Source organism: Archocentrus centrarchus, chromosome 8 (genome assembly GCF_007364275.1).
Source record: "Archocentrus centrarchus isolate MPI-CPG fArcCen1 chromosome 8, fArcCen1, whole genome shotgun sequence".
NCBI classification, from domain to species: domain Eukaryota; kingdom Metazoa; phylum Chordata; class Actinopteri; order Cichliformes; family Cichlidae; genus Archocentrus; species Archocentrus centrarchus.
This window is the reverse complement of record NC_044353.1, coordinates 23,432,578-23,447,167: the sequence shown is the minus strand read 5'-3', so window position 1 is coordinate 23,447,167 and position 14,590 is coordinate 23,432,578. Positions and strand designations below refer to the sequence as shown.

Below are 14,590 nucleotides of genomic sequence, written 5' to 3'. Positions count from 1 at the left end.
TGAGAGGCATCTAAGGCAGGTTAGTACAGTAAAAGGTTCTTCTACCATGTTTCTGTTATTATATATGTTAATTAATAGATTGCATCCTATATTGTTCAGTTACTTCAATTATTTTACTGACATCCAAATTTTTCTATATGGTTTGTATTTTAATACATTTTGAAATCTTTAATGTAAAACTTGCATCTACTTTTAATATTATTTTTTAGCACCTTGACAAACACAGGATACCAAAGAATCTCTATTTGCATCAGCTGAGGTAAATTCCATAAAACAAAAATGAAGGAGATTAATTAAGGGTTGTGTAATAAACATTTGACTTATGTTTTGTTCGGTCATATTTTCAGTCTCCATTAAAGTGCCAAAATGAGCACAGACGCGGAGATGGAGCAGTATGGCGCGGCGGCCATTTACCTCCGGAAGCCAGAAAGGGAGAGGATTGAGGCCCAGACTGCTCCATTTGATGCCAAGACGGCCTTCTTTGTGACAGATCCTGAGGAGATGTATGTCAAGGGTAAACTTGTCAAGAAGGAGGGTGGTAAAGCCACCGTTGAGACACTAGGGGGAAAGGTAGATGAATAATCTATGTGCTTTATTTATCTGTTTAATATAGAGAGCCTAATTGTGAAAGATGACGTTGTGTAACTAATCTTTAATTTCTATCCAGACGGTCACTGTGAAAGAGGATGACATCCACGCTATGAACCCTCCAAAGTTCGATAAGATTGAGGACATGGCCATGATGACCCACCTTAATGAACCAGCTGTGCTGTTTAACCTCAAAGAGCGTTATGCATCATGGATGATCTACGTAGGTTTTCACTTTGCTGTGTGTGAAATAAACATATCATGCTGCTCTGTACATACTCAAATATAGTTTATCCTCTATAACGACAGACCTACTCTGGGTTGTTCTGCGTTGTCGTCAATCCCTACAAGTGGCTTCCTGTTTATGATGCTACATGTGTAGGAGCATACAGAGGAAAGAAGAGGATTGAGGCTCCACCCCACATCTTCTCCATCTCTGACAATGCCTATCAGTTCATGCTCACTGGTAAGATCCATTTACAATTAAAACATTCAAATGCAAATTAAAGGCTTACAGTTTATTACAGTAGTCATTCATTTTTATTCAAATAATTAGTTTCTTAGCACTTATGACTGCAAATAAACAAATTCATCCTTTTATCTAAGAAATAATGAAAGCAGAACTCATGTGAAGCTTGTATGTTTTGAATTTAGATCGTGAGAACCAGTCTGTCCTGATTACGTGAGTAGAATACAAATCTGTGTGCAGTATAAATATATAGTGTAAACTTTAAAATACCAAAGTTGAAATTTAACAATGTGTCCCCCAGTGGAGAATCTGGTGCAGGAAAGACTGTCAACACCAAACGTGTCATCCAGTACTTTGCAACAATTGCAGCTCTTGGAGCAAAGAAGGCTGAGCCAACACCTGGCAAAATGCAGGTAGATTCATGATTTAGGATCAAACTATTTGTGCCAGGAAAAAATAATTTTTGGAAGTTCAGCTCACATAACTACAATATCTTCTTGCAGGGCTCACTTGAGGATCAGATTGTTGCTGCCAACCCTCTGCTGGAGGCCTACGGCAATGCCAAGACTGTGAGAAATGACAACTCCTCTCGTTTTGTAAGTGACTAAGAGTGAGATAATGAAAGAGAGACATTTAAGACTTCCTCTCTTAAAAGGTAATGCTAATAAAGATCTGCCTCTCCAGGGTAAATTCATCAGGATTCACTTCGGCACTACTGGCAAGCTGAGTTCAGCTGATATTGAAACATGTAAGTTTAATTATTCACTTAAATGGATTGCAGCCACATTAATATATGTGAGCAGGGAACTAGCAAGTGATGTTGATCTGGCAACACTTCCTGGTGTAACGCAGAGTGATTATGATGTGTGTAATTATATGGAGGAACATATTTCAACTCCACATAACATTTGTGGTATAAGAAGGTGAAGATCAGGCATACTGTGACTCAACAATGGTATTATTAAACCAAAATAGAACTGAAAAAGTTCAAAGCACCCCCATGACTGTGTTTGCACAAGCTAAGAAAATGGATGAATGAATGATCCATGCTGTCAGCTTGATATAACATGTTACTCTGTCATCCCTCGTGTCTACACTCTCCAACTGAATCTGTTCTTAGATCTGCTGGAGAAGTCCCGTGTCACCTTCCAGTTGTCTGCTGAGAGGAGCTACCATATCTTCTATCAGCTGATGACTGGCCACAAGCCTGAGCTCCTGGGTATGACAACTTCGATTTTTTATGACATTAACTGAATGTGACTGAATTCAATTAAATTTTATTTGTACAGCACATATTAAAGGCAATAGATTTATATTGCAGTATTATATTTTATATTGTAAGGTGAAAACCATACATTATCAGACAGAAAACACCAACAGACAATGAGACAATTTCTGATGTACAAGCACTTGGCAAAGATGGTAATGAAAAACTTAATTTTGACAAGAAAAAAATCAGACAGGACAAGGCTCAGAGAGGGTCAGCAATTTATCATGATCAGTTTTGTGATGGGGGGAAAGAGAAGAGAGAAAAGGAGAGCACAGAGAGACAAGGAAAAAACTACAGGAGAGAGTAGACCAAATTTGCAGTAGTGGCATACAAACAAATCAGGAGTGAAAAGAGGGGAGTGGAGAAGAAATTCAGTACATCATAGCAAGTCTCCCAGTATCCCGAGCCTACAGAACAGGGGTGTCAAACTCAATCACAGGACGGGCCAAAATTGCAAACACAGTCTAAGTCTAAGCCAAAGAGGATTAACATTTATTGAACAGTCTAAAACTGAAAATATTTAAATCAGCAATACGAACTTGAATGGTCAGAAAATGGTCAGAAAAACAGCAATGGTCAGAAAACAGCAACTTTTTCTCAACACATTAAATAAAATATAAAAATCATATTTTTCTTCAAAACTAACATCAGGGAAAATGAGAATATTTCAAGCTGCTGAAAATTTGCAGATTTTTTCAGGTAAAAACTGTGATGTGAATTTCTGCACTTCCGAGTCGGAAAAACGCTGCGTAAACTGCGCAGTGTGTCCAGTTTCTCAGCAAAAAGCACAGCTGCAAACATAGCAGTGGAGACCTAGTCTGAATTTCGTTTTTGGCAACATGGAAAGTGGCATAAATTTCTTTTTTGCATCTGTGCCGCTGGCAGGTGCAACTTGACTTGAAAAGCTTTCACTGCGTCATACACGTGCGTAATCACGCGGTCCCGTACCTGAAGCTGCAGGTTTAAAGCATTAAGATGCTTCATTATATTACACAGCCACCTTTCATTCCGGAGCCCTGCTGAGTCTTACCCTTTACTTTCCATGAACTTGATAGATTTCCTCAGGCAGCTCATCGCACCTGTGTGATAAGACACGTCACCAAATTCAGAAGCTATTTCCTCCAGAAAAGACAGAAACTGCCGGTGATTTAAACCTTTGCCTCTTATAAAATTCACTGTCTGTGTTATGTCGCGTTCTGTCTTCAGGACATTGCTGCGCAGTTTCCTGGTGTTTGACGCAGTGATGCACTGTCAGCTCACCTGTGCAGGTCTCCCTCTGCATCTTCTCCCACATCGTCGGACCAATCCGCTCTTCTCCCCGCACATCACAGGCAGGGAAAAGAGATAGATGGTTTACCTCCGATGTCAGCGATCAGCTCCTCTCCTGTTTTGAAAATCCCTGTTTTCCACTTTTAGTTTGGCCATTTTCAGCACGGTGGCGTAGTGGTTAGCACTGCTGCCTCACAGTTAGAATACCATCTGGAAGGCCTGGGTTCGATTCCACCTTGGCCCAGGCCTCTCCCTCTCTCTGTGTGGAGTTTGCATGTTCTCCCCGTGCTTGCGTGGGTTTCCTCCGGGTACTCCGGTTTCCTCCCACATTCCAAAGACATGCACTTACTGGGGTTAGGTTAATTGGCTAATCTAAATTGCCCATAGGTGTGAATGAGCGCGTGAATGTGAGTGTGAAAGGTTGTCTGTCCCTCTGTGTTGGCCCTGCAACAGGCTGGCGACCTGTTCAGGGTGTACCCTGCCTCTCGCCCTGTGACAGCTGGGATAGGCTCCAGCCCCCCCGCGACCCTTAACAGGATGTGCGGAAGCGAATGGATGGATGGATGGATGGATGGATGGATGGAGTTTGGCCATTTTTGGGGGGGTCAGACTAACTTAAATGTCGCTGTAAAAAGTGCTGACCGATGTTTATATCGACCGATCACTTATCAGTGTGTCACTGGCAACACCGAAAATGGCTTAATGTACAGATCTTGGCCTGCGTGGCAGATGTTGCAGTGCATTGTGGGATTTGTAGTATAAGTGCTGGGAGCGCTATTTACCGGCGGGCCATTAATAATAACCATATGAAATTATCTCGCGGGCAGTATGTAATAAAATTGCAGGCCTTGAGTTTGACACATGTGCTATAGAACCCCTTCATAACTAAAAGATGCTTCATGGTCACCTGGTCCAGTCCTAACTATAAGCTGATTAAAAAAAATAAAGTTTTAAGCTGAATATTGAAAGTATAGAGGGTGTCTGTCTCCCAAATCTGACCTGGGAGCCAATTCCACAGGAAAGGAGCCTGATAGATGAAGGATCTGCCTCTTATTCCACTTCTGGGTACATTAAAGGCAATAGCCTGAGAAAATCTCATTCATTTTGGTTATTGTGTTTTACAGAGGCTCTTCTGATTACAACCAACCCCTACGACTACCCAATGATCAGTCAGGGTGAAATCACTGTCAAGAGCATCAATGATGTGGAGGAGTTCATTGCAACAGATGTAAAATCATACTTGACTTTGCATTCTTATCCTTAACCATAAATCTCTTTTCATTTTCAGGATATATATTGATTTCATGCTTATGTTTTGCAGACTGCTATTGACATCTTGGGCTTCACTGCTGATGAGAAGATAAACATCTACAAGCTGACCGGTGCTGTGATGCATCATGGCAACATGAAATTCAAGCAGAAGCAGCGTGAGGAGCAGGCTGAACCTGATGGCACTGAGGGTAATGGACAAAATAGTATAATTTTCATTGTGAAGGTATCCTGTAGTGGAAAAAACATAATGTAGATTAGAGGTTAGATAAAACTTTATTAATCCTTTTAGGAAGATTCTGTCAGGGAAATTAAAGTTCCACTAGCACCTTTTACAGATGATATTGGCCCACAACACAGCAGAAGTCACGATAAACAAACATATGAATAAATAAATAATAAAACAGGCAGGTATTTGTTTATGTTGTGGTCAGGCTCCTCCTGCTGCTCCCCCCCCGCCCCCTCTGTCCTCTTGTTACCCCCCCACCCCCAAGTTGTACAGTCTGATCGTGTGAGGGACGTAGGAGTTTTTCAGTCTGTTAGTCCTACCCTTGGGAAGAAGCAGTCTGTCACTGAAAAGGCACCTCTGGTTGCTGATGACAGTGTGCAGAGGGTGACTGGCATCATCCATGATGTCCAGTAGTTTGTCCATAGTCCACTTCTCTGCCACTGTCATGAGAGAGTCCAATTTCATGCCGACCACAGTGCCGACCAACCTAATCGGTTTCTCTAGCCTGGATGTGTCCTTCCTGGATGTGCTGCGTCCCCCCCCCCCCCCCCCCCCCCCCCCCCACCCCCACACCCCCCAGCACACCACGATGTAAAACAGGACACTTGCTTTGACAGTGATAAAATGTCTCCAGGAGTTTCCTGCAGATGTTAAAAGACCACAGCCTCCTCAGAAAGTACAATGTGCTCTGTTCCTTTATGTACAGATGATCTGTGTTGCATGTCCAGTCCAGCTTGCTGTGTAACCACAGTGTAATATGTATTGTGCTTTTTTCTCTTTAGTGGCTGATAAAATCGCATACCTCTTGGGCCTGAACTCCGCTGACATGCTGAAAGCTCTGTGCTACCCAAGAGTCAAAGTCGGCAATGAGATGGTGACCAAAGGTCAGACTGTCCCACAGGTAATTATAGGAAATTTTTTAAAAGATTAGCATTTTGACATATGAACATATATTATTGTATTATTATTATTATTATTATTACTGTGAAAAATAAATTTTAATTCTCTTCTCCTAGGTCAACAATGCTGTCTCGGCTCTGTGTAAATCTATCTATGAGAAAATGTTCTTGTGGATGGTTGTCCGTATCAATGAGATGCTGGACACAAAGCAGCCCAGACAGTTCTTCATTGGAGTGCTGGATATCGCTGGATTTGAGATCTTTGATGTGAGCAGTTGAACAATATCTCAGCACTTTTCAAGTTAAACACTGTCTTGCCATGAAATTAAATACCTTTGTGTAATTACAGTTCAACAGCTTGGAGCAACTCTGCATCAACTTCACCAATGAGAAACTGCAACAGTTCTTCAACCACCACATGTTTGTCCTGGAGCAAGAGGAGTACAAGAAAGAAGGCATTCACTGGGAGTTCATTGACTTTGGTATGGACTTGGCTGCCTGCATTGAGCTTATTGAGAAGGTAAGTAAGTACTCTTGAAGAAATGTATGTGTAGATGCAAATGTTGCCTCCCTTGAAATTTTAATATAATATGAAACTTGTTCTCAGCCAATGGGCATCTTCTCCATCCTTGAAGAGGAGTGCATGTTCCCCAAGGCCTCTGACACAACTTTCAAGAACAAGCTGCATGATCAGCATCTTGGCAAGACCAAGTGCTTTGAGAAGCCAAAGCCTGCAAAGGGCAAGGCTGAGGCCCACTTCTCCCTGGTTCACTATGCCGGTACAGTGGACTATAATATCACTGGCTGGCTGGACAAGAACAAGGACCCACTGAATGACTCAGTTGTTCAGCTCTACCAGAAGTCTTCAAACAAACTGTTGTGCTTGCTGTATGTAGCCCATGCTGGAGCTGAGGGTAAGACATAAGAGTGATCTGAGTAATCAAAAAACTCCAGTATCCAGTACAGATGATATAACTATGATGTGCATACTGCAGACTAATATCTATAGTGTGAAAAATGCACACATTTGTAAAAAGGCATTTCTAATAAATGACTCATATATTATTTTCTTTTAAAGCTACAAGACAGTGACTGAAATAAGGTTTACTGTAAGGGATGTAATCACTGTGTATTTTGATATTTTAGATGAAGAACACTTAGTTTATATTCAGGGGTATAAAACTGCCTATTACACTTTTTTAAGACACCTGAATTTTGTCATTCATCAAACACTACACTACACCTTTACAATATTTATTCAGTCTCACTAATGAAATTCACTGTTTCTGAAAACAGAGGCTGGTGGTGGCAAAAAGGGTGGTAAGAAGAAGGGTGGTTCCTTCCAGACTGTGTCTGCTCTTTTCAGAGTATGTATATATTTATATTTTAGAAAAACTATTTAAAAATCCATGTTTAAATATTGTTAATATATTATCTAATGATGCTAAAATCTACAGGAGAATCTGGCCAAGCTGATGACCAACTTAAGGAGCACTCATCCTCACTTTGTCCGTTGCCTGATTCCCAATGAGACAAAGACTCCAGGTAAAAACCAAACAAGTGTAATAACTGCACTAAGTGTGACACACTGATGCAAAGAAAGATATGAAATTATATTAATTTCTGACTCAGGTCTTATGGAGAACTCCCTGGTCATCCACCAGCTGAGGTGTAATGGTGTACTGGAGGGCATCAGAATCTGCAGAAAGGGTTTCCCCAGCAGAATCCTCTATGGTGACTTTAAGCAGAGGTGACAAGTTCACTTTAGGAGGAACAGATTTGTTTAAGTTGATGTGAAAAACTATTATGGAGAACATCATAATAAAAGCTGAAATGCCAATGAGTAAAACCATAATTCTCTCTCACAGATACAAAGTACTGAATGCCAGTGTCATCCCAGAGGGACAGTTCATTGACAACAAGAAAGCTTCAGAGAAGCTGCTTGGCTCCATTGATGTGGATCACACACAGTACATGTTTGGGCACACTAAGGTACATTTCAATATATTTATGGGCATAAAGAGTGTCCATTTGCACTCCATTAGATTATTATTTATGCATTTATTTGTTACATGATAAAATAGGTGTTCTTCAAAGCTGGTCTGCTGGGTACCCTTGAGGAGATGAGAGATGAGAAACTGGCTGAGCTGGTGACCATGACTCAGGCTCTCTGCAGAGGATACGTCATGAGGAAAGAGTTTGTTAAGATGATGGAGAGGAGGTAACATTATCATACACAAGTGTTCTATTTTGGATTGCCTTCCTTATATATATATATACTGTAAGAGCCCGCTACATTCAAAGTAACACCTTCATGTTTGGTTTTTAGAGAATCTATCTTCAGCATCCAGTACAACATCCGTTCATTCATGAATGTCAAGAACTGGCCATGGCTGAAACTGTACTTCAAGATCAAGCCTCTTCTGAAGAGTGCTGAGACTGAGAAGGAGCTCCAGAACATGAAGGAGAACTATGAGAAGATGCAGACAGACCTGGCTACTGCCCTGGCCAAGAAGAAGGAACTGGAGGAGAAGATGGTGAGCCTGCTGCAGGAGAAGAATGACCTGCAACTTCAAGTGGCTGCAGTAAGTAGAAACAAAACTGTGACTATCTAACATCTATATTTCATGTATGTGGCTTAGATATAAAAAGGCCACATGGGTGTCTCATCCTCTGATTGTGTATGTGTCATAACAAAACTAATTTTACTGAATTAATAATTCAATATACACAAAAACACTAAATAAGATATTATTGTCTGTTCAACATGTATTATAGGAAGTTGAGAATCTCTCTGATGCTGAGGAAAGGTGTGAGGGGCTCATTAAGAGCAAGATCCAGCTGGAGGCCAAACTCAAAGAGACAAGTGAGAGACTGGAGGATGAAGAGGAAATGAATGCTGAGCTGACTGCCAAGAAGAGGAAGCTGGAGGATGAATGTTCTGAGCTGAAGAAGGACATTGATGACTTGGAGCTCACCTTGGCCAAAGTGGAGAAAGAGAAGCATGCCACAGAAAACAAGGTTCAGTTCATGTTCATAGTCTTTCTTGCGGCCTTATAGGCCACTTGAAACTTCCAAATATTTATCAAATATTTATCATATTTACTCAATATTTCAGGTGAAAAACCTGACAGAGGAGATGGCATCTCAGGATGAGTCAATTGCCAAGTTAACCAAGGAGAAGAAAGCCCTCCAAGAGGCCCATCAGCAAACACTGGATGATCTCCAGGCAGAGGAGGACAAAGTCAACACTCTGACCAAAGCCAAGACAAAGCTGGAACAGCAAGTTGATGATGTAAGAAAACTATTATCATGATGCTTTTATTTTTTTATTAAAAAGATTGTTGGTACTGAATTATTGTCTTTCAAACCACTTAAATCAACTGTCATTGTCTTGCAGCTTGAGGGTTCACTGGAGCAAGAGAAGAAGCTCCGCATGGACCTTGAGAGAGCCAAGAGGAAGCTTGAGGGAGATCTGAAACTGGCCCAGGAATCCATAATGGATCTGGAGAATGACAAGCAGCAATCGGATGAGAAAATCAAGAAGTAGGAGTTGTTTATTATTGTTAATAATGCTCTTTTCACACATTGCGCTCCAACAATCATATGGACTGTGATGGTAAAACCTCTCTTGGTTTCTGCATCAAGGAAAGACTTTGAAATCAGCCAGCTTCTCAGCAAGATTGAGGATGAACAGTCCCTTGGTGCTCAACTTCAAAAGAAGATCAAGGAACTTCAGGTATCACTAATTATTATTGATTAATATTGTTCATTATTAAAAACATGCTTCTGTGTAGGTTCCAGGTGATTGCCCTATTAATATTAAACTTCAATCTAGGCTCGTATTGAGGAGCTGGAAGAGGAGATTGAGGCTGAGAGGGCTGCTCGGGCTAAAGTAGAGAAGCAGAGAGCTGACCTCTCCCGGGAGCTTGAGGAGATCAGCGAGAGGCTCGAGGAAGCTGGTGGAGCAACAGCCGCTCAGATTGAGATGAACAAGAAGCGAGAGGCTGAGTTCCAGAAACTGCGTCGTGATCTTGAAGAATCAACTCTGCAGCATGAAGCCACAGCAGCAGCTCTCCGCAAGAAGCAGGCTGACAGTGTTGCAGAGCTGGGAGAGCAGATTGACAACCTCCAGCGTGTCAAGCAGAAGCTGGAGAAGGAGAAGAGCGAGTACAAGATGGAGATTGATGATCTCTCCAGCAACATGGAGGCTGTTGCTAAAGCAAAGGTGAATTATTGATTTACTTTTCATTTTCATGCTCAGAAATATGAACTGTAATTAATAAATTTTCCAGTTTTGAACTTAAGGAAATCTACAACATATGTTACATTTTGCTGCTGTAGGGCAACTTGGAGAAAATGTGCAGGACTCTCGAGGATCAGCTAAGTGAGCTCAAAGCCAAAAATGATGAGAACGTTCGCCAACTGAATGACATTAATGCACAGAGAGCAAGACTTCAGACAGAGAATGGTAAGTGACATGTAACAAAAAACAAGTATGTCAGTGGAGATAGTTGTCAAAAGGAGGTGACCTAAAACTACAAACATTCTGTAGGTGACATTAAACAAACTGGGCTTAATGCATGAGTGTTTATTACAGGTGAGTTTTCTCGTCAGCTTGAGGAGAAAGAAGCTCTTGTTTCTCAGCTCACAAGGGGCAAGCAGGCCTTCACTCAGCAGATTGAGGAGCTGAAGAGACATGTTGAGGAGGAAGTGAAGGTTTGAACTGTTTATATCTTCTTTAATATAACTGCACTTACTAACCAAACAACAGAAAGGTTTTAAACAATCACTTCTTCTTCACACAGCACTAGATGTAAAAGTCATTCCATCATTAAAATTGTCCATCTGACATTGATTGTGTGTTCAAAAGGCCAAGAACGCCCTGGCTCATGCTGTTCAGTCAGCACGCCATGACTGTGATCTGCTCAGAGAGCAGTTTGAGGAGGAGCAGGAGGCCAAAGCTGAGTTGCAGCGAGGAATGTCCAAGGCCAACAGTGAGGTGGCTCAGTGGAGATCCAAATATGAGACTGATGCTATCCAGCGCACTGAGGAACTGGAGGAGGCCAAGTAAGTCATGATCTTTTCATTTTTTAAGCTTGTTTCTATCAAATGTTTTGCTTTTTAAAAAATACAAAAATCTTTTGACAACAGGAAAAAGCTTGCCCAGCGCCTGCAGGAGGCTGAGGAGTCCATTGAGGCTGTCAACTCCAAGTGTGCCTCTTTGGAGAAGACCAAGCAGAGGCTGCAGGGTGAGGTGGAGGACCTCATGATTGATGTGGAGAGAGCTAATGCTCTGGCTGCCAACCTTGACAAGAAGCAGAGGAACTTTGATAAGGTAAAGTGTTAAACAAAACCAGTATCATCAGAAGAGGGAAACACCCATAATAACTAATTATTTCATGAATCTATATAAATATAGGTGCTGGCTGAATGGAAACAGAAGTATGAGGAGGGTCAGGCAGAGCTGGAAGGAGCCCAAAAAGAAGCTCGTTCTCTCAGCACTGAATTGTTCAAGATGAAGAACTCCTATGAAGAGGCTCTGGATCACCTGGAGACCATGAAGAGAGAGAACAAGAACCTGCAGCGTAAGTTTATCTTGCTATGGATCATATGCATAGGATACTAATATTGTGACTTCTATTGGTATAATTTCTTTTGTTTGCATATATCAGCTCTGAGTATTCTAACTCTTGGCTGTGTTTGCTCTGTAGAGGAGATCTCAGATCTGACTGAGCAGATTGGTGAAACTGGAAAGACCATCCATGAGCTGGAAAAAGCCAAGAAGACTGTTGAGACTGAGAAGTCTGAAATTCAGGCAGCACTGGAGGAAGCTGAGGTAATGGATTTTATAAAAGCTGACTTTGTTTGTTATGAAATGAATAAAGATGCTTTTTCTCTACTACTTTTTTTAATTACATTTTTTTAACATGACTATTTAAATGATTTAAAGGGCACTCTGGAGCATGAGGAGGCCAAGATTCTTCGTGTTCAGCTTGAGCTCAACCAGGTCAAAAGTGAGATTGACAGGAAGCTGGCAGAGAAGGATGAGGAGATGGAGCAGATCAAGAGGAACAGCCAGAGGGTGATTGACTCAATGCAGAGCACTCTTGATGCTGAGGTCAGGAGCAGGAATGATGCCCTGAGAGTCAAGAAGAAGATGGAGGGAGATTTGAATGAGATGGAGATTCAGCTGAGCCATGCCAACAGGCAGGCTGCTGAGGCCCAGAAACAACTGAGGAATGTCCAGGGACAACTTAAGGTGAGTTTGTAGATTGTTCGGTTTAAAAGGAAAAAAACGAAGAGATTAAAATGTTAATTGGTTTTGTTCATTTTTGTTTGCTTCTTATCAGGATGCCCAGCTACACCTGGATGATGCTCTCAGAGGACAGGAAGACATGAAGGAGCAGGTCGCCATGGTGGAGCGCAGAAATGGTCTGATGGTTGCTGAGATCGAGGAACTGAGAGTCGCTCTGGAGCAGACAGAGAGAGGACGCAAAGTGGCTGAGCAGGAGTTGGTAGATGCCAGTGAGCGCGTTGCACTGCTTCACTCTCAGGTTGGTATTCATTACTATACAAGACCTTTGTGACATCAGAAACTGAGAATCACATCATTAAAATATTGTCATCCAATTCAGAACACCAGCCTGATGAACACCAAGAAGAAGCTGGAGGCTGACTTTGTCCAAGTTCAGGGTGAGGTGGATGATGCAGTTCAAGAAGCAAGAAATGCTGAGGACAAAGCCAAAAAGGCTATCACTGATGTAAGTTATTACTTTACAAGCCTTCTTTTCTATGCAAGATTTTTGTTCATGCTTTATCAATAATGGCAAAACTGCCCAACATTTTAGGCTGCCATGATGGCTGAAGAGCTGAAGAAGGAGCAGGACACCAGTGCTCACCTGGAAAGGATGAAGAAGAACCTGGAGGTCACAGTCAAGGACCTACAGCACCGTCTGGATGAGGCAGAGAACCTCGCCATGAAGGGTGGCAAGAAGCAGCTCCAGAAACTGGAGTCCAGGGTATGAACTGTATATAAAGTTTAACAATTATTTATGTATATATTTCATTATCTGTACTCTCATATTTATTTAAAACTGATTATTTTTCATGGCATTAAAGGTGCGTGAACTGGAAACTGAACTTGAAGCTGAGCAGAGACGTGGAGCTGATGCTGTTAAAGGAGTCCGCAAATATGAGAGGAGAGTGAAGGAGCTCACCTACCAGGTAATTACACATTGATCTAAATATTCACAGGTTCCTAAATTCTTTCTTCTCTTGCCATCAGTAACAGTTTGTTATCTATGTAGACTGAGGAGGACAAGAAGAATGTGATCAGACTCCAGGATCTGGTGGACAAGCTGCAGCTCAAAGTCAAGGCTTACAAGAGACAGGCTGAGGAGGCTGTGAGTACAATGTTTTGTGATTTTACAGATGGGAATCACAATTTAATGACATTAATCAATCCAACATATGTGATCAAATATTTAAAAAATCCAACATACTGTAACACTGAACAGGAGGAACAGGCCAACACCCACCTGTCCAGACTGAGAAAGGTTCAGCATGAGATGGAGGAAGCTCAGGAGCGTGCTGACATTGCTGAATCTCAGGTCAACAAACTCAGAGCAAAGAGTCGTGATGTTGGAAAGGTAATTTATGTAAACACATTTTACACAAAATTTTACTTTGTTGACTGCTGTTGTTTGATAGAAGGTCTTTATATTATTCATTTGCTTTGGGTTGAAGATAGAAGATAGTGCAGATACTTGTGCAAAACTACATGAGATAATTGCTTGAATGTTGTTAATAATCTATCTGTTTAATAATTGTATTTTTCATGTTTTTTTCCAGGGTGAAAGTGCTGAATAAGAGACATCCTTTTGGGACCATTTGACAGTGTTCATAAAATATGAACTAGCTGTTGAATTGTCTGCTTATGATGTATTAATTCAATAAACTTGTTCATTATGATTTCATGATGTTTATTCAGTACAATTTATTCTCTATTCTACAAAAGTCACACTGGGAAATGCAATGTTCAACACAGTAGTTTCGCTAGAATAATCATGATTCATACATACAGGCAGGGGCGTGGTGGCCATCCGGTCGTTTCCAGGCTGAACCGGCCGGTGATGACAAGTTCTTCTTTTTTTTTTTTTTTTTTACACAATTAAGCACAGCAGCGCTCGCGCGGCCACAGGTGCAGACAGTGATGGTCGGTCGCGAACGTTTGCTCTAAGAGCTGGTTCTTTGAAGTGAATGACAGGAGCTGGCTCTTTTTCATCAGTAAGGGCTACAAACACATCAGCCCAGCAGTCTTAATTTCATTGACGAAATATTTTCGTCATAGTTCTCGTCAACGACCCTTTTTTCATGACGAAAACGGGACAATAACTAAATTAAAACTACCTAAAAGGAGAAAAACGATGACGAAATTAACTAACACTTTCGTCAACGAATGAAAACGAGACAAAAATCCTGGCAAAATAATATCTTACTGCTCGCATAGGAAAAATAAAGAAAAAGCACTTGTGTTAGAATTAGAACAAAAAATTAAATCTTTAGAAACTGCTTATGCCGCTTCACCACAAGAA

The 14,590-nt window shown here is 41.3% G+C and overlaps 1 protein-coding gene across 1 annotated transcript; it reads left to right on the top strand.

The window, feature by feature from the left end:
• The first annotated feature begins 347 nt into the window (after window positions 1–347).
• Window positions 348–13,975, top strand: LOC115784097 (myosin heavy chain, fast skeletal muscle-like). The gene is made up of 39 exons (XM_030735183.1): window positions 348–570; window positions 668–811; window positions 898–1,054; window positions 1,243–1,270; window positions 1,359–1,470; window positions 1,561–1,653; window positions 1,742–1,805; window positions 2,178–2,276; window positions 4,721–4,824; window positions 4,918–5,056; window positions 5,877–5,995; window positions 6,111–6,260; window positions 6,343–6,513; window positions 6,601–6,907; window positions 7,290–7,360; window positions 7,451–7,538; window positions 7,626–7,743; window positions 7,862–7,985; window positions 8,078–8,214; window positions 8,323–8,578; window positions 8,772–9,014; window positions 9,112–9,288; window positions 9,394–9,539; window positions 9,642–9,732; window positions 9,832–10,221; window positions 10,338–10,464; window positions 10,594–10,712; window positions 10,867–11,063; window positions 11,148–11,331; window positions 11,416–11,581; window positions 11,708–11,832; window positions 11,947–12,255; window positions 12,347–12,550; window positions 12,632–12,757; window positions 12,845–13,015; window positions 13,116–13,220; window positions 13,304–13,399; window positions 13,514–13,645; window positions 13,848–13,975. The coding sequence occupies exons 1-39, from the start codon at window positions 367–369 to the stop codon at window positions 13,863–13,865; spliced, it is 5,811 nt and encodes a 1,936-aa protein (XP_030591043.1). The 5' UTR covers window positions 348–366; the 3' UTR covers window positions 13,866–13,975.
• Window positions 13,976–14,590: the final 615 nt, after the last annotated feature.